At 42.7% G+C, this 20,587-nt stretch overlaps 1 protein-coding gene across 1 annotated transcript in view; it reads left to right on the top strand.

The window, feature by feature from the left end:
• PRDM5 (PR/SET domain 5) overlaps positions 1–20,587 on the top strand; it is a 225,296-nt gene that overhangs the window by 13,340 nt on the left and 191,369 nt on the right. Inside the window, exon 2 of the mRNA XM_032333306.1 lies at positions 19,020–19,103. Coding sequence (XP_032189197.1) covers positions 19,020–19,103 — 84 coding nt within the window. The remainder of the gene's footprint in view (positions 1–19,019; positions 19,104–20,587) is intronic.

The raw sequence follows: 20,587 nt of genomic DNA, 5'->3' as shown, positions 1-20,587 counted from the left end.
TTTCCCTGATTCTGTTTTCGTGGCTTCTAAGCTGTTTGTTCCAGGCTTCCTCCTGATCCTTTCTCTCTGTTTGTTCTCCAGATCACTAATTCTATCTTCTGTCTCAGTTACCCTAGCTTTTAGAGAATTTAGACTAGATTGGAACTCATTGAGAACATTGTGAATATCATCCCTGGTGTCTTTCAGGTCTGCCCTAAACAATTCCGTTTGGTCATCCATGGCTTTCTCCAACCTAGCCATTGCCTGGATAATTGTTAGCCTGCATTCCCTTTCCGACATATTGTCTATGTCGATAGCCATTAGCTCTGTTGCAGAAGGCCTATCCTCTGTAAATTTCTTCTGTTGGCATTCCTCCTCTTAGTCGTTTTGGTGAGAGATGGCTGAACAGATGTAGCTGGGTGTATCAACCGTGGTGCAGTCAAGGTGCACCCTGGAACGCTTCTGAGCAATCAGGAGTCCCCACCCAAACAAAAGAAAAAAGAAAGAAAGAAAGAAGTAAAGAAAAAGAAAAAAAGAGAGAGAGAGAGAGAGGAAAAAAAGAAAGATAAAAGAGAAGGCTCAGCCCAAATGGGCCCCAAAGTAAGATTTATGATGTATACAAACAAAAAGACTGATAAAATTATATGACAAGAGAAAAAAAAATATATATATATATATACATACATACATATATATGTATATATATATATATATGAGCAAAAAAAAAAAAAATGAATCTGGTCAAAAAGAACCCTAAGTATAAGATTTATATACTATCAGGACAAATACAAATACACAGAAACACTGGCGGAAGAAAAAGGTGGGAGAGTGGTTATAAATTCTCACTGTGGGTGAGGAAGGTTATTTTGATTCTTCCTGGATGTATCTTGATATCTTTGTTGAAGGACTCAACTTTCCTAAGTTAAAGGGGGATTAAAATTGGTTTTCCTATAGGGGTAGCATTGATTGGGGAAAGGGGATTATCTTGAAGTTTAACTCTATATGAATATTAAAAAATAAAAATAAAAAAGAATAAACTAAACTAAACTGAACTAAAATTTAAAAAAAATTAAAAAATAGAAAAACAAAAGAAAAACATGGGTATATGTATTCAGATTAAAAGGTTTTTATGGAATTTGATGTACTGGACATCTCACTGTGATGGTAAATAGGTTAAAGAATTATCTATCTATATATATAAAAATGAACCAGAATGGTGGGAAGGAATTAAAAATAAAAGTTGTATCTATGAAGTAGTGATGGTGGTTCTCTTGTCATCTCTCTTTTTTTTTTTCTTCTTTTTTTTTTCTTGGTTGGCTTTCTGGGGGAGGGGCCTGCCACGTGGGTTTTCAGGTAATGTTCCCTGAGTTAAGTACTCCTGCTCTCCTCAAGGGGGTGGGCTCTGAGGAAACCAGTTTTTCAGGCTTTTGTTCTCTGAAGGGTTTTTTTTTTTTTTAAATTTTATTTATTTATTTGACAGAGGAAGATCATAAGTAGGCAGAGGCAGGCAGAGAGAGAGAGAGAGAGAGAGAGAGAGAGAGAGAGAAGCAGGCTCCCTGCTGAGCAAAGAGCCCGATGCGGGGCTTGATCCCACGACCCCGAGATCATGACCTGAGCTGAAGGCAGTGGCTTAACCCACTGAGCCACCCAGGCGCCCCTCTCTGGAGGGTTTTTTTTTTGTTTGTTTGTTTGTTTAAAGATTTTATTTATTTATTTTACAGACAGAGATCACAAGTAGGCAGAGAGGCAGGCAGAGGGGGCACGGGGAAGCAGGCTCCCAGATGAGAAGAGAGCCGGATGCGGGGGGCCGATCCCAGGAGAGGCTTTAACCCACTGAGCCACCCAGGTGTCCCCTCTCTGGAGGTTTTTATGTTTGTTTGTTCGTTTTTTTTTTTTTTTTTCCTCTTGCCTTGGCAGCTTTTGATGGTTTTTGGAGGTTTAGAGGAAAGCAAACTGCACCCTGACCTCCCTCTCAGAGAGAAGCATCAGTCTGTTGCCCTCTGGGTGCTGCAGAGCACATAAGTTCCCCCTCGGTTGCTGGCAGAGCACATTCCGAGTCGTGGACCCTGGGGACACGATTTTTCTAGTTTTCTTTGTATTTTAGAAGTTTAAATATGATGTGTCTGTGATTAAAAAAACTTTTTTAATATGTGGTTTGATGTCTTTTATCATTTATTGGCCTTTTGTATTATAGTTTAGGAATGATACTCTTTTTAAATTCTTGGGGGATATTTAACTTAAAATAGTTTTCAAATGACTGGCTTTTTTTTTTTTTTAAGATTTATTTTTAAATAAATAAGAGGGAGAGGGAGAGAGAATCTTAAGCAGGCTATGCACTGAGCATTGAGATACACATGGTGCTCGATCCCACCACCCTGAGATCATGACCTGAGCTGAAACCAAGAGCTGGAGGTTTACCCACCTTTGTCACCCAGGTGCTCTAAAATTAATGGCATTTAAAAAATAGTCTTACTTTTATTTTTATTTTATTTTGTTTTATTTCAAGTTCTTACTTAAATTCTAGTTAGTGAGCATGTGGTAAAATTGGTTTCAGGTGTAGAACTTGATAATTCATCACTTATGTATAATACCCAGTGCTCTACACAAGTGTCCTCTGTAACAGCCATCACCCATTTAGGTTCTCTCCTGCCCACTCCCCCCATTAACCCTCAGTTTTTTCTCCATAATTAAGAATCTCTTATGGTTTGATTCTCTCTCTCTCTTTTCTTTTCCCTTCCCTTATGTACATCTGTTTTGCTTCTTAAATTCCACAGTAAGTGACATCATATAGTGTTTGTCTTTCTCTGACTTATTTCGCTTACCATAATGCCTTCTGCTTCCATCCATGCCATTGCAAAATGGCAAGATTTCATTTTTTTTGGTGATGGAGTAATATTCTGCTGTGTATATATGTTTATACATATATGTATATATACACATATATATACCACATCTTCTTTATCTATTCGTCAATTGATGGAAATTTGGGCTCTTTCCATAGTTTGGCTATTGTTAATAAGGGTGCTGTAAATATCAGGATGCATGTTCCCCTTGAATGTTGAAAACCCAAAAGACTCCACCTACTATTTTTATTACTTAATCTGTCCAGTTTTGAAAGAGAGATTTTAAAGTCTTCCACTTTAGTTCTTCATATGTATATAATATATGTATGTATTATATAGTAGATATGTATCTTTTTTGGTGAAAAGTTGGCTAATTTTTAAATTATTTTGATAAAATATACATAGCTTAAAACTGGCCATTTTAACCATTTCTTTATTGAACTATAATTAACATACAATCTTTTATTAGTTTTAGGTAACAGATTGATTCAGCCACTCTGATTGATTGATTCAGCCACTCTGTACATTACTCAGTACACACCACAATAAGTGTTATCATGTCAGTTACCATACATCATTATTACAATATTATTGACTGTATTACCCATGCTGTATTGTTTACCTTCATGACTTATTTTATAACTGAAAGTTTGCACATATTTAGTATTTTTATACTTCTGTTTTCTTACTCTTATATCTTCTTCATAAATAATGTTTTTTTGTTACTGTATAATAATCACTATATAATTCTGTTTACTGCATTCAGCAATTAACTTAATTCTTGTCTGAAAACGACACTGTTGCCTTTGTATCTCTATTCATTTAAATTCGCTTTTATCATTTTCTTTTATATTTTATAATCGTGCAGCTAGATTATATTTCATAATGCAGTATTGCAGTCTCATTTAATAAGAGAATTTAACTCCTTCATATTTAGGTTAATGGCTGCAATAGTTGATTTCATTCTTGTCATCTTTATGCTCATTGCTTATTTTATATTGTTAACTTATAATTTTCCTTATTTTGCTGTCTGTTCAAGTCACTGTTCATTCTTTTTTCCCCTCTAATTACTTTGTTAGTTCTACTTTTTCTTTAGTGATTTACTTACTCTTTCCCTCTTTCACAGTCAGATGGATGATTTTTTTTTGGTCTGATAGGTAGAGCTTAGATATTTTTCCCACAAAAACACACAATTTCTTCTAAGAGATGTTCTGTTTCCCTCTCTCTTCCCTCTTCTTCTTCCCTCCCCTGCTACCACACATGGTGTGCAACTTTTGGGATGGTTTTGCCTTCTTGCTGTTCTTCCCAAACAATCCTTAGGTTCTCATGAAATGGTGTGTTACTTAATAAAATATCTTTGAAAAGTACATCCCTGTTGTTTCAGGAGTTGTTAGTTAACCCTACATAGTCTAAATACTCTCTTGTCATTTATTTGTATGCCTATGCCAGCTACTCATTTTTTTTTTCCTTGCCATTTTCTTTCCTTTGTTCTGGTTCATTTGTTTATTTGGAGACTTTTTGTGATTCTTTTTCTCATCATATGTGCCTAATATTCTCTCTGAATCTGTGTATATCATCAAGTAGCTCTTCCTCCACCTGACTGTAAAGGATTTCCCGACTGGGTGAGTGATTTTCAGGTTAGTCTATTTCTCTTTCAGCTCATTCCCTAAAAATATTTAGTTGGAAAATCATTGTTTTTGTTTGTTTTCCCACCCTTAAAAGTGTGTGTGTGTTTGAATACTCTACTTGAATTTCTTTAAATTCCCTTCTTCTCTTGAGGTATTCTTTTTTTTTTTTTTTTAAGATTTTATTTATTTATTTGACAGAGATCACAAGTAGACAGAGGGGCGGGCAGAGAGAGAGGAGGAAGCAGGCTCCCTGCTGAGCAGAGAGCCCCATTTGGGGCTGGACCCCAGGACCCTGGGATCATGACTTGAGCTGAAGGCAGAGGCTTTAACCCACTGAGCCACCCAGGCGCCCCTTGAGGTATTCCTTTTAATTAAAGTATTCTGTCTCCTGAAGAAGTTCTATTTTACAGAGTGTGGTTCTCATTTCTCCTCCCCGATCTTTCTCTCTCAGGCAGCTGGGCTTCTTTGTATAGGCAGTCTGCCTCAGTTGTTTTACTGAAGCCCAAGATCAGGTGTTAGAAAACCCTCTGTGGTGTCAGTCCTTCCTTATATGCAAAGGGATCTGTATGACCATGAACCTGCTCTGGCAGACAGGCTGTCAATTCCCTGTTCCTCGGCTGTCTGGTCTTCTTGTACTTTCCTGCACTGCAAGCCTAGAGAAGACTGGGCTGTGGCCCCCTCCCCCATCTCTGGCTTTCCAAAATTTTCTCTGCATTCTCTAGTTTCCAGCCCTCAGTGCTGGCTCTTCTGCTGTTTTCCAGTTTATTACTTAGTCTACTGGAGAAAATGCCTCACACATGTTCTTTGCCGGAACCAAGGCTTCACTTAGGTTCGGTTGACCAGACATGCTAGTAGCAGTTGTTTTGCTCAGGAGAAGCAAGTAGCTTAGGGTTGGAGTTAACAGGAAGGTGCTCTATGCAGGGCACCATATACCCAGGATCTTCCCTTCCTCACAATTCTCTGGCATTTCCCATTTCATTTTTATTTTATAAGGGACTCGTTTCATAAAGAATGATTCTGTTATGTCTTGGGCATTTCTTTTCCTTGACATTTGTTCTATCAGCTGAGAGTGATAGAGACAACTTAAGTAATCTAAACCTTGGGGTTATGTTCTCCCTATAACAAGAAGTTGGCATGTAGGCATTTACTGCTATCAGTTCAGTGGCTTAATATGTTGGGGTGGAAATGTTTGCATTCTCTTGGCCTCCAGGTGGCTGCTTTAGCTTCAGCTATCGTGCTTTTATTCCAGGTGGGGAGAAAGAGATAGGAACCATGACCCTAAGGTATCCTTGCCAGCTGACTTAGCTCTCCTGTTAAGAGCTTTTGTGGTGGTTCATATAATGATTTCTGCTTGCATGTTGTTAGCTCTCTTCCCTATTTAAGTGGAAGCAGGTAAATGTAGTTTTTCTACCTATATACATTAGTACCTTCAACAAGGTCAGCATTCCCGTACTAAGGATATAGTGAAGCGATTTGTCTGTGCCCCGATAGTCATAGTAGAGAAAAAAGATTGGATATTTTTCATACTGAACTTTTTAGAAACACACTTTGCTGAAGGGCTAATTGTACTGCAAGAGTAACACATGCATAGTAGTTTAACATTGAAATATAATTATGTTCCAAGTGGGACCCTAGACTTCTTCTGTGAAAAATTACCGTTATTTCACATATGAATGATTCAACTGCAATTGATTCACGTTAATATAATTTATTTCATTTATAGGTATATTTTTTATTCGCTGAGCCAGTTCAAAGTAAATTACAGACATTATGATAATTTTTTCCCTCAATATTTCTGTATGAGGACATTCTCCTAAATAGCCATAATATCATTTTAACATCCAACAAAAATAACAGTAATTTCCTAACGTCTTCTCATTCCAGCCCATATTTAAATTACTTCAGTTGCCTCCAAAATGTTTTTATAGCTGTTTGGTTTTTGAACCAAGATCAAATCAGGGACCACCGATTACATTTGGTTTTGTCCATCAGATCTCTTAACTGTCTCCCTTTTCCTCTTCCCCTTTTTTTTTTTTTTTTTTTTTTTTTTTTTTTTTTTTTTTTTTTTTTTTTTTTTAAAGATTTTATCTATTTATTTGACAGAGAGAGATCACAAGTACGCAGAGAGGCAGGCAGAGAGAGAGGGGGAAGCAGGCTCCCTATGGAGCAGAGAGCCCGATGCGGGGCTCGATCCCAGGACCCTGGGATCATGACCTGAGCTGAAAGCAGAGGCTTTAACCCACTGAGCCACCCAGGTGCCCCTCCTCTTCCCCTTTTTAATAACAGTGGCTTTCTGAGGAGATCAGGCTAATTGTAGAGTATCTCAATCTGGATTTATCTGATTGTTTTCCCAGGGCTTTATTTAATGTATTTCTCTCTCTTCTGTATTTCTTGAAATCTGGAAGCTAGGTATAGATTAATGTGTTAATGTGTTAATGTGTTTCAATCAATTACTGTTTTGTTCTCTTTGATTCTCAGATTGTTTTATTTGGGACTGGGGAAGCTCTTTCTAATAGTATTTAAGAGTTAGAAGGAATCTTAAAAATCAGGTACTCTAAATCCCTACCTTTTATAGGTGAGGAAACCGAAGCTTAGAAGTTTGTGACATGTCGCTCTCGCCAGCAAGAACGACCAGGAGACCTCAGCGAAGCAAGCTTTATTTCTGCGTAGCTGTTGGGATCTCCCTCTCCCCCGCCCATGCATGTCTATATATACCAAGGTTGCACAACCAATCACTCGCAGCCACATAGATACAAAATCCTAAGTTCCGCCTACTGGCTCGCATCCAGCCACCATCTTAATGGCGTGTTTACTTTCGGGCACCGAAAAAGTCGTGGGGCGCCCGGCCCCCCCCACCCCGCGGGCCCAGCTGGAGCAGGTCCGCACCGTCGCCACCCGGCGGCGGCGGCGACGACGGCTTGAGGCAGCGGTGGCCGAGGCAACGAGCGGGCACGGCGGAGCCCAGAAGCATCACCGCGCATGCGCTACAAGCCGCTCGGGCACCGACATCTCCCCCTTTTCTTTTATATTAGGCATGCAAGGCAGGAGATCGTGCCTGTCTTAGGTTGTCAGCTGCCATGAACATGCTTACCCGTCATCGGATAATTCCCCCTGGTTGGAGAACTCCTGGCTTAGGTTGCTATGTGCATGCAGCCAATCTTACCCGTCATTGACTACCGATCTAGCATTGCCAGCCAGATTTGGGGAAATGTACCAGCTTCCAGTGCCATGCAAGCTTGTACTAGCGCCAACTGTTGCCTACATTGTTGTTTACGTAATGATGCAAAACGGCGGAACATAAGGATTTACAACAGATACCCAATCCCGTAATGGAGCTATGTCAATCTTATCTGCTTAACTCTTTCGACAGATTAGCAGCAATAGAAAGGTCATTATAGGCCACGGAGGTTATGTAAAGTCCAGAAAGTGATTGGATGCATCCAGTCGTCAATAGTTCCTGCAGAATGTCCACTTGTTACAGATGTGGTGAGAGCTACAGCCGCTGCCATTGCTGCAGCTGCGGAGGCTGCTACAGCCGCAATAATGGCTGCAGTGATCCCAAAGTCTCTTTTATGTCTTGAGAGCAATACAGGCGAATTGTTAGGATTTACAGAAACAGGCATGGGAATGAAAGTAGGTATACAGGAGGGAGGATGGCAGACTCATTCGTCAGTGGCATGGGGAACGGCCAGGCTTTCACTATTGCCCATTGGTGCATCTGTTGAAGGGATGCTGGTGTCGCCAGGATCGCTATCAGGCCGAGCATCAGGACGGGGCGGGCCATGTTGATCGATTCTTCTAATCAGTCGCTCCGGGACCCAGATAGGCACTTGGGCATCCTGTGGAAAAAGACAAACAGAATCTCGGTGCCATCTTAGGACTGGGTCAGGGCCTCTCCATTGGCCCGTGAGTATATCCTTCCACTTTGCCTGGGCTAGAGTGCGTTCGGTAACCGCCGCATGCCTGTCCGCTGCAGATGTACCATTATGGTCCAAGGACAAAAAATTTAAAATGTAAAGGGTGAGAGATGTAAGATCACGGGGTGACTTGTAGTCGTCCCCTATTCCCCCTTTTCTTATTTTTTGTAAGCATCGTTTGAAGGTGCCATTGGCGCGTTCAATTATTCCTTGACCTTGTGGATTGTAAGGTATACCTGTAGTATGGACTATACCAAATTGACTTAGGAATTGATGGATAGATTTTGATGTAGTCCAATCGTTTGGGGAAAGGTTCATGCTATCGACTGCTTCCAAAAGTGAAAGTGTATAAGCAGCCTGTGGCCCATAAATAGTGACTGCTTCCTTAAACTGTTTAATAAGTTTGAAGTCTAGTGGTTGATGAAACCTCTGTTGATTTTGATCTTCTAACACTGGGTATGCAAGAGGGGAGGGTTTAGTAAAGTCCGTAATGTCCCTCCATCCTGCATTTCTATATTCTGGACAACCGCATGCCCCTCGGGAGCATGAAGTGTTATATGGTGGCGGCCATTCTGCAGGTGGCGCTATAGGCCTACATTCAGGGGTAGGAATTCTTGACCTTCTGACAGAGGGCGCTAGGGAGTCATATTTTTTCCCGACTTCTTTGTATGTCTTTCCCTTTAAAGGTTCGTTAGGGACTTCCTCTTTTAAATTTAAGTGTGTCATGGCTTCCCCAAGCTCATCTTCAGAGGAGCTCTCCTCTGAATTTTCTCCCCCTCTGCTAGATCCTGCCTTAGAGGCTTCTCTGACCTGCTCCTCGATAACATTTTTAACCGTTTTATGGTTAGAGTCTAGCGGAGTGCCGTTAGCCTTAAGCACCTCCATCAGTAATCCTCCCATCTTAGTAAACTTTGATCCCATTATTTCTTGTCCTATGCCTAGGAACCCTTTTACTTCTCGTCCTATACTTAGGAACTTTCTCACTTCTCGTCCTATACTTAGGAACTCTCTCACTTCTCATCCTATACTTAGGAACTTTCTTATCTGAAATTTTGTGCACACTTACCGGATCGTTGCGTTCACTGAGAACTCCTCGGTGTAGGTTTCGGGTTTCCCGGGTTTCGGCACCACTTGTCGCTCTCGCCAGCAAGAACAACCAGGAGACCTCAGCGAAGCAAGCTTTATTTCTGTGTAGCTGTTGGGATCTCCCTCTCCCCCGCCCGTGCATGTCTATATATACCAAGGTTGCACAACCAATCACTCGCAGCCACATAGATACAAAATCCTAAGTTCCACCTACTGGCTCGCATCCAGCCACCATCTTAATGGCGTGTTTACTTTCGGGCACCGAAAAAGTCGTGCGGCGCCCGGGGCCCCCCCGCGGGCCCAGCCGGAGCAGCTCCGCACCGTCGTCACCCAGCAGCGGCGACGGCTTGAGGCAGCGGCGGCCAAGGCAACGAGCGGGCACGGCGGAGCCCAGAAGCATCACCGCGCATGCGCTACAAGCCACTGGGGCACCGACAGTGACATCCTGATGTGTCACAGCTGATTAGCTGTGCAGAGCAGGAATCAGGGTCCAGATCTCTAGAAGCCTCAGCGAGTGCTTTTCCCACTGTTCTGAAAGAGAGATTTGCAGTAAATCTTGCTTTCAACTTCTTACCAATATTAAACAAAATGAGAGAAAATGGCTCATGTATAATCATACACTTTTGTTTATTAAAAGTTATTGTCTAGTCCAGTGGGCGGCCTATTGGATAGATCCATTAACTGCCTTGTTTAGAAACAGCAAAGTAGCACCATTGCAGGCTGGGAACTGGGCAGATCTGAGATATGAGTTTACCTTGACCATTTTGCTGTCTACAGGTTGAATTTGTCTTGTGGTCATACTTTGATCTGCAGAGTTTTGACAACTTGGAATTCATTGCCGACTTAGAAAAGTAGTGATTTCGTGTACATGTTTGAGTTGTCAGTGTCTCCAAAATACTTGTAGATACCTAGCAACATTGTGATACAGCAATATTTGGTTGCAGTGGAAAAGCTTGAGTGGTCCTGCCTTTCTAGCTTGCCTCCCAGTCCGTCCCTAATGCATCCTTTACATGTTCGTTGTTGGATGACAGATCTTGTGCTGCTCTCGGGCCTGACCTTGTAAGCATTTGAGATAGTGACCCCTTAGAGAGTGACCCCTTAACATAAAGAATCCTAGGAAAATTCTTGACAATGAAGGTAACATCAGTAATGTTAAAATCATACATGAACAGCAAGAAGACAGTACTACTGACAGTTTTCCTGCTGCTAATAGATTTTCAACAGCTTAGTCACAGAGAGTAAAACCAATCCTGTCAGCCAAAAATTTTTGAATTTTCAAGAAGATATAGTTTGATATACTGGTTTTCTTCCTGTCATTGGTTGTAAACCTCACTTTTGGTGTTAGTTATGCTAATGCATATGTATATATAATTTAATTATAATGAATCATATGAAAAATTTTCATTTTGTAGGTTGAAAATGTCAAATATTGGTAATTTCATATGGTTCAACTAAAAAAACATAATCACATATAGTTGGGGTGTGTACCCCAAATCTTCCTTTTACAGGTGGGTTACCCAAGCAGATTTGAAGCCCACTAAAGTAGAAGAGGCTTACTCTTAGGTTAGACTTCACATGGGTAATGGTTAGTGAATAAAGCAGAATATGCAATAAAATTACGATTAGAAGAAAGTGCTGTTTGTATAGCAGAAACAAGGATGAACAAGGAGTTAGAAAAGGGGTGGATAGCATGGTAGGATCCTTAGGGAGATCTTCAGAGTGAGAGTGGGTCCAGTAAGTACAAAATTTTCCTCTAAAGTCAAATATAAATTGTTTTAATTATTTGTACTTTTTTCATACCATAAGCACTAAGGATAATTAAGAGTTGGCTATTTACATTTTTGTAATCTTGGAGCTACAGGAACTCAAGTTTAGTTGATCAGATCATGCTAATATACTCACTGGCCTACTTAGAAATTTGCCTTCTCTTTGTATGTTTTTTTTTCTTTGTATGTTTTTATGTCAGTGTTTCTCAAACTGTATAGCAAGCTATTAATGAGTTGTGAAGTTAACTTATTGGGTCAGAGCTGGTATTTTTGAAAAAGTGAAGTGAAAGTACATAACATACCGGAAGAGTAAGAGTAGTATTGTTTCAAAAAATTTATATTTTAGGTTTATGTGTGTGTTTCAATGTGTTCATGTGACTATGCCAAGTTGCTATACAAAATGTATTTCTTAACTGTGGGTTGAAGAAAAAAGTTGAAAGCCATTTTATTCTAGTTTGGTATTTTGAGTTTAGGATAGAGTGCTTGTTCATTGTTAATAGTGAGGCTTTAAAATCAGAGTACTGATTCTTATTTTGAATTTTCAGATCTGTAATTCTTTTAATAATCTTCCTAGAATGCAACCAATCAGTCTTTTTAACTGATTCCAGTGCACTTATTTGGGTTCCCATCCCTCCTCTTCAGTCCTTTGAACACTGCTGACTTGATTGTTTTTTTTTTCCCTTCCCAATGTGTACTGCAGGGAGAAACTGACTGGCATGGGTAGATCAGTTGCATTAGAAAGTGTGTACTTAGATTATTATCTTCTGTAATGATTGATAAACACTAAATATGTGGTTAGGTGTAGTGAAAAGGTGAACTACCTGCATTAATACCAAATTCTCAAATTTATAACCAAAAACACACCTTATTTTTTGGTCTGTCTTCCATGTTGGCTATTTATTTATTTATTTAAAAGATTTTATTTATTTATTTGACAGAGAGAGATCACAAGTAGGCAGAGAGGCAGGCAGAGAGAGAGGAGAAAGCAGGCCCCCTGTAGAGCAGAGAGCCCAATGCGGGGCTTGATCCCAGGACCCTGGGATCATAACCTGAGCCGAAGGCAGAGGCTTTAACCCACTGAGCCACCCAGGCGCCCCCCACATTGGCTTTAACAGCAATCCGTCAGTTTCGTCATTCAGTACAAGAGTCCATGTATTGAGTGACTACTATGAGCAAGGCAAGGATGGCCCATGTAGTTGTTAAAGGTTGTAGTTAATGGAAAGTGAGAAGAGAGGGGTGAGCTGCCTGGGGATTGGGTCATCAAATTATTGTCAGGGTTTTGAGTGGTGGTGTGGTGAAGCAGACAGTGCCTGAGCAGAATAAACCAGTGGTTCCTAAGCTTTTCTCTGATCTTTGCTGGGTGGTTGATCTTATCAAGCAGGTTACTTAAACTGTTTGATTCTCCGTGTCCTTCACTGTTAAATGGGGGAAATTCCCACATAGTGTTATTTGGAGTGTGACCCATAGTAGTTCAAGTATTATGTATTAATTGAATTAAATGTATTAATTCCCTTCCCCTATTCTTTCATTTCTTTTTTTTTTTTTAAAGATTTTATTGATTGATTGAGAGAGCACTTGAGCCCACACAAGTATGCCTATGTGCGAGGTGGGGGTGCAAACATAGGCGGGTAGAGAGAGGGAGAAAGAATCTCAAGCTGACTCTACTCGGAGTGCAGAGCCTGACACAGGACCCTATCTCACGACCCGGAGAATGTGACCCGAGCCTAAATGGGGAGTCAGATGCTTAACGGACTGAGCAACATAGGTGCATCATTTCTTCAATTATTTATACAGCTTTTCTTAACTGCCATTAAATACTGATAAGGTCCCATGTTGAGGTGAAAAATGACTACTTTTAAAAGGAAAGCATCTTTGGGGCCATGGTAGCTGCTTGAGAATTGATGCCTAGTGCTTAGTCTTAGCATGAAGTGGCTAGTGAGGCAGGAAGAGTGGAAGAAGCAGAGCTGGCTTCCAGCCTCTGAAATTTGCTTGCTAAACTTTGTATCAATAACTCCATGTTACTATAAGTAGCAGTCTTCTTGTTTCTTTGATGTGCTTGTGCCTGGGTTATATTAGGATTATAATCTTGATTTGAGGAATCTTTGTAGCTATTTTTTATCCCTAAATTAACATTAAAGAATGTGTCTTCTGGGTGCTACCATTTTGATAGCTTCTCAGGACCTCTTGTCTTTAGTTGTAGAATGAAGGGCTGGGTTAGTTAGCTGTAATTCCTTTAAGCTTTAACATGTTACTATTTCCAGGAGTTGGGTTTTCTGTTGTTCATTAAGTAATTTATATTCCTGAAAGCATTGCTTTGGTTGGTGGTTGCTTTTCCCTCCAACAGTGTTTATCAAGTTCCCCTGGAGATTTTTTCTTTTTTTAAGATTATTTATTTATTTATTTGACACAGATCACAAGTAGGCAGAGAGGCAGGCAGAGAGAGAGCGAGAGAGAGGAGGAAGCAGGTTCCCTGCTAAGCAGAGAGCCGGATGTGGGGCTTGATCCCAGGACCCTGGGATCATAACCTGAACCAAAGGCAGAAGTTTTAACCAACTGAGCCATCCAGGTGCCCCACCCTGGAGATTTTATTGGAGTTTTCTTTGTCTTAGGAAGGGAAGGGTTCCACTGAAGACTAGCACAGGTGGGCTTGGAGGACTCTCAGGAAGGCACACGTGGCTCAGTGTTCTCTGCACACATTTTGCAGAAGGTGTGGCTGGACAAACCCAGCCCCACTCCGTGTCTCTCCAAACTGACCTGGCGTGGGTTGTTCCTGCAAGGAATCCCATCCGCCATAGGTTGTGAGACTATTGATGGGGCCCCTCGTAGGACTCGTCGTCACGGGTGGCCAGTCTCTGGTATTGAACATGGACGTTCATGAGTTGAATGGCCTCCACTCTTTTTTGGACGAATTGGGCAATCTTATTGATAATACAGGGGCCAAAGGTCAGCAGGAGAAGTAGGGTTAGGATGGGCCCCAGGAGGGGGAGGAGAAAGGGAAGTAAGCCATTAAAGCTTGTCCAGAAGGGGGAGGTCATCAGGGCGTGGCGGCGCTTCTCTAGGTCCTCCTGTAGCTTCTTGATTTTGTCTCGTACAATACCTGACCGGTTGGCAAAGAAACAACATTCCTCCTGTAAAAACAAACATATGCCTCCCTTTTCGGCTGTTAATAGATCTAAGCCTCGCCGGTTTTGGAGTACCACAGTGGCTAAGGAGTCCAATTGTTCCTGGAGGTTTAAGATGGTTCCCGCTATTGTTTGGAGATCATCAATCATTTGTTGGGAGAGTGTTTTATAAAAATGGAGAGAGGTGCCCAAACCGGCCGACCCAGTGGCTACCCCGGCAGTGATGCCGAGCCCCAATAAGAGAGGGATGGCGGGATTGGCTCGAGCATTTCTCTCTGCAATTTGTTGGCATTCCTCCTTGTATAGGGCTGTCCACTTTATATATATATAAGGCCCCTGGAAGAACGGCCCTAGCTAGCGACCGCCAGTCAGCTGCTGTACATGGGGCATGGGCCAGACCTCGGAGGATGGTTTCTGTCCATGGGGCATTGGGCCCGTCTTCTAATACTGCCTTTTTGAGCTCCTTAAGGTCCCCAAGTTCCCATGGGTACCAAGGAGCCGGACGGTTGCCTCCTGGGTTAACGTAAACAAAGTGCTGCCAGGAGGCAGAGAAAAGATTCCCGGTTTTAGAGCTCATAAGGCCCAACAGAGGAGCAGACACCATGCTTTCCCATCAGCCAGGGGGGAGGGGTTAGGCAGTCCAAGTCAGGCCAGAGAACACAGGGAAACTTCCCCGAAACAAAGAGAGTTTCGGCAGCTGCTTGGGAATATTCCCTACAGTCTCTGTCTCGAGTTAGACCAACCCCAGTTGGCTCCAGTTATAGCCATTAACATGGGAAGTGAGTGAGGGAGAAGCCCCCACATCTATTAGGAGAAACAGAGAGAAATACAGCAAGAGTCCCCTTTGTTAGGGATGGCCCAGCAACCTGGGTTTACTAGAAGAAAGCACTAGAAGAAGGCTTATTTGCATAATTATTATCCAATATGTCAGGAGGAAATTTACTAGTTGACTCACCGAATCTGGTTTTAGCTCTTAATACCTATCTTTATATTCCCTCCCGACATGTACGATGTCCTCAGATTCAAACGGGGCAGACATTCTCCCCTTAAACAGAATGTAACCTTAATCAAGGGAAACACAAAGGGCAACGAGAAAGACACACAAAACAATTAACGAGCCGGCAAAGAAAGACGCTGCGCGATTTCGGTACAGAACTGAAAGTACAAGTTCAAACGGCCAAGGGGAACCGCGAGTTTCCCCTGTGGCCCACAGACGAATGGGGCCCCGAAAAAGCGGGCCCCTCTAATCCCTGGGGCGTCCCCCAGGGTGGCAGGGGAGAAGTCCGAGTTCGTCAACTCCTTCTCAAGCTGCCCAAAATACGAAGCAACAACGTTGTTGTACGAAACAGAAAACAGAGCACCGATAACTGACAGACGAGACAGACGAACAGGGGAACAGGAACATCGATATCGAAACACAAGTGCTGGCCAGCTTACCTCCCGGTGGGAGTCGGTTGGGTCCTTGGGCAGGAGTCCGATGATCTTTATTGTATCGCAGGCGCCTGCGGGTGGTCAGCAGCTCCTGCTAGCTGAGCACCCCAGGCTGGGGTGGTGCAGGATTTTTATAGACAGGTCGAAACACAAGTGCTGGCCAGCTTACCTCCCGGTGGGAGTCGGTTGGGTCCTTGGGCAGGAGTCCGATGATCTTTATTGTATCGCAGGCGCCTGCGGGTGGTCAGCAGCTCCTGCTAGCTGAGCACCCCAGGCTGGGGTGGTGCAGGATTTTTATAGACAGGTACAAACAAGTTTTGGGTGGGGCGGAGCTGATTGGCTGACAATTTACTTGGTGTTAGTGGATTGGCTTTGGAGGACCCCACGCGCGAAGAAAAAGGCGGGAAGGGGGAGTGAGGAGGGGGAGTTGGACCTTATTACTCAGCAGAGAAGCATCCTGCCTACGTGACTATGCCTCGGCTATTAGCAGAAGGTATCTTGTTCAAACAGGAGACAAATGTCACACCCTAAAAGCCAAGCGGTTACAGAAAGGCAAAAGAGCGGTTAAATTGGTCAACAACTGGGGGAAGGGTCTTTCATTGCAAGGGGAGGAGGGGTATTCTTGCACAAGCGGTTACAAGAAGGCAAAAGAGCAGTTAATTAGTTAACAACTGGGGGAAGGGTCTTTCATTCCCCCCCTTTTTCTTTCTCATGGATAGAATCTTATATCCATTTGTCCTGTTCAGTCTGGGGCTCGGTTTGTTTAAGGAGTTGATATTGCTGCGTCAGTACCATGGTCTGGATTACTGACAAGCGGTCTTTTATAAACTGTACGAGTTTATTTAAGATACAAGGGCCGATGGAGAGGTTTAGTAGAAGTATAATAAGGGGCCCTAAGATGGTGGATAGTAAGGTGGTGAGCCAAGGAGATCGATTAAACCAATTTTCAAACCAGCCCTGGTGGGATTCAAAATCCTTTTTTCTTTGGGCTAGTCTTTCTCTGAGTTTATCCATGGTTTCCCTAACAACCCCTGTATGGTCCGCATAAAAACAACATTCTTCCTTGAGGGCTACGCATAATCCCCCCTCTCTCAAGAACAATAGGTCCAGCCCTCTCCTGTTTTGTAGGACCACCTCGGAGAGGGAGGTTAGGGATTTTTCTAAGGCAGTGATATTGAAGGCCTGGTTACAATTGGGAGTCTCCTGGTGAAATGTTACATTCCTGCTATCAAACATCCTTGTTAATGAGATTTAGGTTTAGAAGAAATTTAACTTTATTTACCTTTCCTTCTACCTCCGCCTCCTTCAGTTTTTCATGGAGGGTAGGGTGACATTAGGGCTATTGATCAAAGACATTTGCAAACCAAGGGAGACTCCTACCCTGCAGGACTGTGATTTCTGCAAGTTAGCTATTTATTGTTTAATGGCAGTCAGGGGTGCCTGAGGAATGCTACACATATGGAGGGGAGCGGGTGAAGGGGGGGTGCAAGGCGCCAGCTTTTGCTTTGTCCTCAGCCAGCCTCCTGCTCCCTCATCATTCCCCCTGAACAATTTTGACCCTTAAATCTCTAAGGTGGTTGAAGGTGGAAGGTCTCATCTTCTGTAACTTCTTCATGCTGAATAGGGGCATAGAGCTGTCCCTACCTGCTCCGGTCAATATTGGTCAGGGTAGGGACGTATAAGGGAGTTACGAAAGGTGGAGGCAGCTGAATCCAGCGCTGACAGTGAAGAGGCGTCCTCGCGTGCGATAAGGATAAAACATTGTCCTATGCTCCGGAGGGGGGGCAATAAGGAGGCGGAGGAGTGGGCGCTGATGGTTGGAGGAAGGGGTTAGTAGAAGGGGGGCGCGTAGGAGGGCCTTCAGCCCGAGATTTGGGTTGGAGATCCGGGGGCCAAGGAGCTGCATCAAAGGGATCTAGCGAGGGATAGAGCCTCTTTGGTTTAACAGGGGGGTCTCCAGTGGTGTTTGAGACGGTGGAGGCGGGCTCCTTTGAGGGCTGGTGGGATTCATTTGGGGCAGCTGCTTCGGGAGGGTTGACATGGGCTTTGCGAACTAATTGTTCGATACGGTCCCAGGTGTCCCAGTCAAAGAGATTACTTTCAGGCAGCCAAGGGGCGGCTTTAATAAGGGTTTCCCATGTTTTGAGAGCCTGGGAGTCGGTGAGGGAAAGACCGCGGCTCTTCAGAAGGAAGCGTAGGGATTCTAAGGAAGGGTCATTTTTAGAAAAGGACTGCCCTATAGCTTATGGTGGTACACTCACCCGTAGACCGATTGGCCCGTCAGCGAGAAGAGCGAGGTTCCTCACACGGGGCACCAGTTGTTGGGCTCCCCGCCGAGGGGAGGAGGCGCCCGGGCCAGCTGGAGGCCTCTCCTTGGGGCTGAGCGGGATGGCGAGTGTCGCGAACCCGGAACGCACCCACAGAAGACACCGGGCTCGGGAGGTCTGTCGAAGCAGGATCTCGCTTTATTGAGCAGGGCAGCGGCTTATATGGGGTGAGGGAAGGGAAGTGAGGTCAGCAAAGTGGGGGCCAATGGGGATGTGCCGTGTCGGCGGGAGTTGGGAGAGACATGCCCTGCAGGGGGTGGAGACTCGCGGGAAACGAAACTGATGGGAAACCGAAACCGCCACTTTGGCGCCTTTGTGGTCGGCCATGTGGGTTCCGATCCGGAAGAGAAGGCCACCCGGCGCCATCTTAGCCTCTTGGGGCCCAACAAGTGTCCATGTTGATTCTCTTGCCAGGTGGGCTCTAAAGTCTGCCTTTTGAGAACCTCTGGTTTCCAGGATGCTGCCTTGGCTGTTGGAAAGATTGACAGGGGAATTTTAACTTTATTTATGAACAATCTTCCTCTGAGAATGGCAAGCCTACTTCTTTCTTGTTCATAATTGGGATGAATTTGTGATTTTTATGGAAACCAGGTGATTTTCTGCCTGGTGGGCTTGTCTCTCAAGTCAGACAAAACTCAGTGCTTGTCATTTTAAGACCACTTGCCAGAGGCCTTGTCAGAATTTGAATGTTATACAATTTAACCCTTTTATGTTGGCTCCTGTATTGTGGATTCAGGCTCTTAAGCTAAAAACAGATTAAGTTGGATTTTAATATGTAAATATTTTGTGTTGTATAAATTAGGTAATACTTTAAATGTGTCTCACTCATTGGGCATGCAGATTTGGAGGAAAAAAACAAGTTTATTTTAGTAACTTGATTATTGCACTAATCCCTTTTCAATGTAATCATCACTACTCAGGGTGAGAAGTTTGGACCCTTCGCTGGAGAGAAGAGAATGCCTGAAGACTTGGATGAAAATATGGATTACAGGTTGATGTGGGAGGTAAGCATGACCTTGTTATTTTAAAATTTAATGTTTTTCTTTATACTATTCAGTGCATTTACAAGGCTAAATTAATAGGTATTGATTCCAGTTGACTACTTAAATGCTGGAATGTTTCACTTTTAAGGGACCCGAGTAACTTTAAAGTTTAGCATTGAAAAAATACTGTTGAAATATCTTACTAGACAATTCTTCTAGAACTCTGAAGTTTACAGTTCATCATTGAAAAAGGAGTTTTCATGCATAAGGATGTTTGGATTATAAAATAAGCATGTTCTTGGACTGGATTAAGAATTTAATTTCTGTAAATGAAATTATACCTTTCCTTTAACTTTTATTTCCCAGTTGTAATTCTGATTTCTTAGAAACAGTTCTGAGCTCTGTGTTGGAATGAAAACACCACTATATTTCAAGAACTGTGATTTTGTGGATAGTCTTTTGCAATCTGAAATTTCCCTAATGCAGGGATCTGTATATGCAAATGTACATCTGTATAAGAATTTTCATCTTAGTTTATGCCAAGTATATTTGTTGCTGTTCTTTTCTAGTCATTAGAAAAAGAAGGGCCTGAGGGAGAGAAATAGAGAAGTAAAGGTATAGAGATTGTTGAAGCAAACACTTGGAAAAAACTAATTTCCAAGAACTGTATTTGGTGGGTTCCATGAGTAGGGTAGGGCTGAGAAGTAGGATCAGTAAATCAGAAAGGGATAGAATCAAGAAGTAGAGACTTACACATAAAAAATGAAATAAGTCAAGCAGAGAGTCAATTATCATATGGTTTCACTTACTTGTGACGCATAAGGAATAACATGGAGGACTTTGGGAGATGGAGAGGAGAAGTGAGTTGGGGGAAATCTGAGGGGGAGATGAACTGTGAGAGACTGTGGACTCTGAGAGAGGAATGGAGGGTTTTGGAGGGGAGAGGGAGAATGGGTGAGCCTGGTGGTAGGTATTAAGGAGGGAATGTATTGCATGGTTCACTGGGTGTAGTACATAAACAATGAATTTTGGAACACACACACACAAAAATAAAATAAAATTAAAAGAAGTCTCTGAATGTGTATTTGTCACTTTGAGTCTGCAGAGCAACGGAACCAATAGGTTGGAGATATATAGATATAGATATAGGTTTTTTTTTCAAAGAATTGGCTCACATGATTTTTGGGGTAGCAAGTTGGAATCTATAGGGCAGGTTTTCAGGCTGGAAATTCAGATAGGAGTTGACTTTGCAGTCTTGAGGCAGGTCTCAGTTGACAATTAAGGCCTTTGACTGATTGGATGAGGGCCCACCATATGCAGCATTGGTGGTAATCTCCTTTACTTACAGTCAACTGATTGTGGGTCTTAACCACATCTGCAGAAAACCTTTACAGCTACAATTAGGGTAATAGTTGATAAATAACTGGTTACTATAGCCTAGCCAGTTTGACTCAGAAAGCCATCGTAGTGTATTACCTGCAAACAAAATACATTTTTAATCATCA

Source organism: Mustela erminea, chromosome 2, assembly GCF_009829155.1.
Source record: "Mustela erminea isolate mMusErm1 chromosome 2, mMusErm1.Pri, whole genome shotgun sequence".
Classification (NCBI taxonomy): domain Eukaryota; kingdom Metazoa; phylum Chordata; class Mammalia; order Carnivora; family Mustelidae; genus Mustela; species Mustela erminea.
This window is presented reverse-complemented; position numbering and strand designations above follow the sequence as displayed.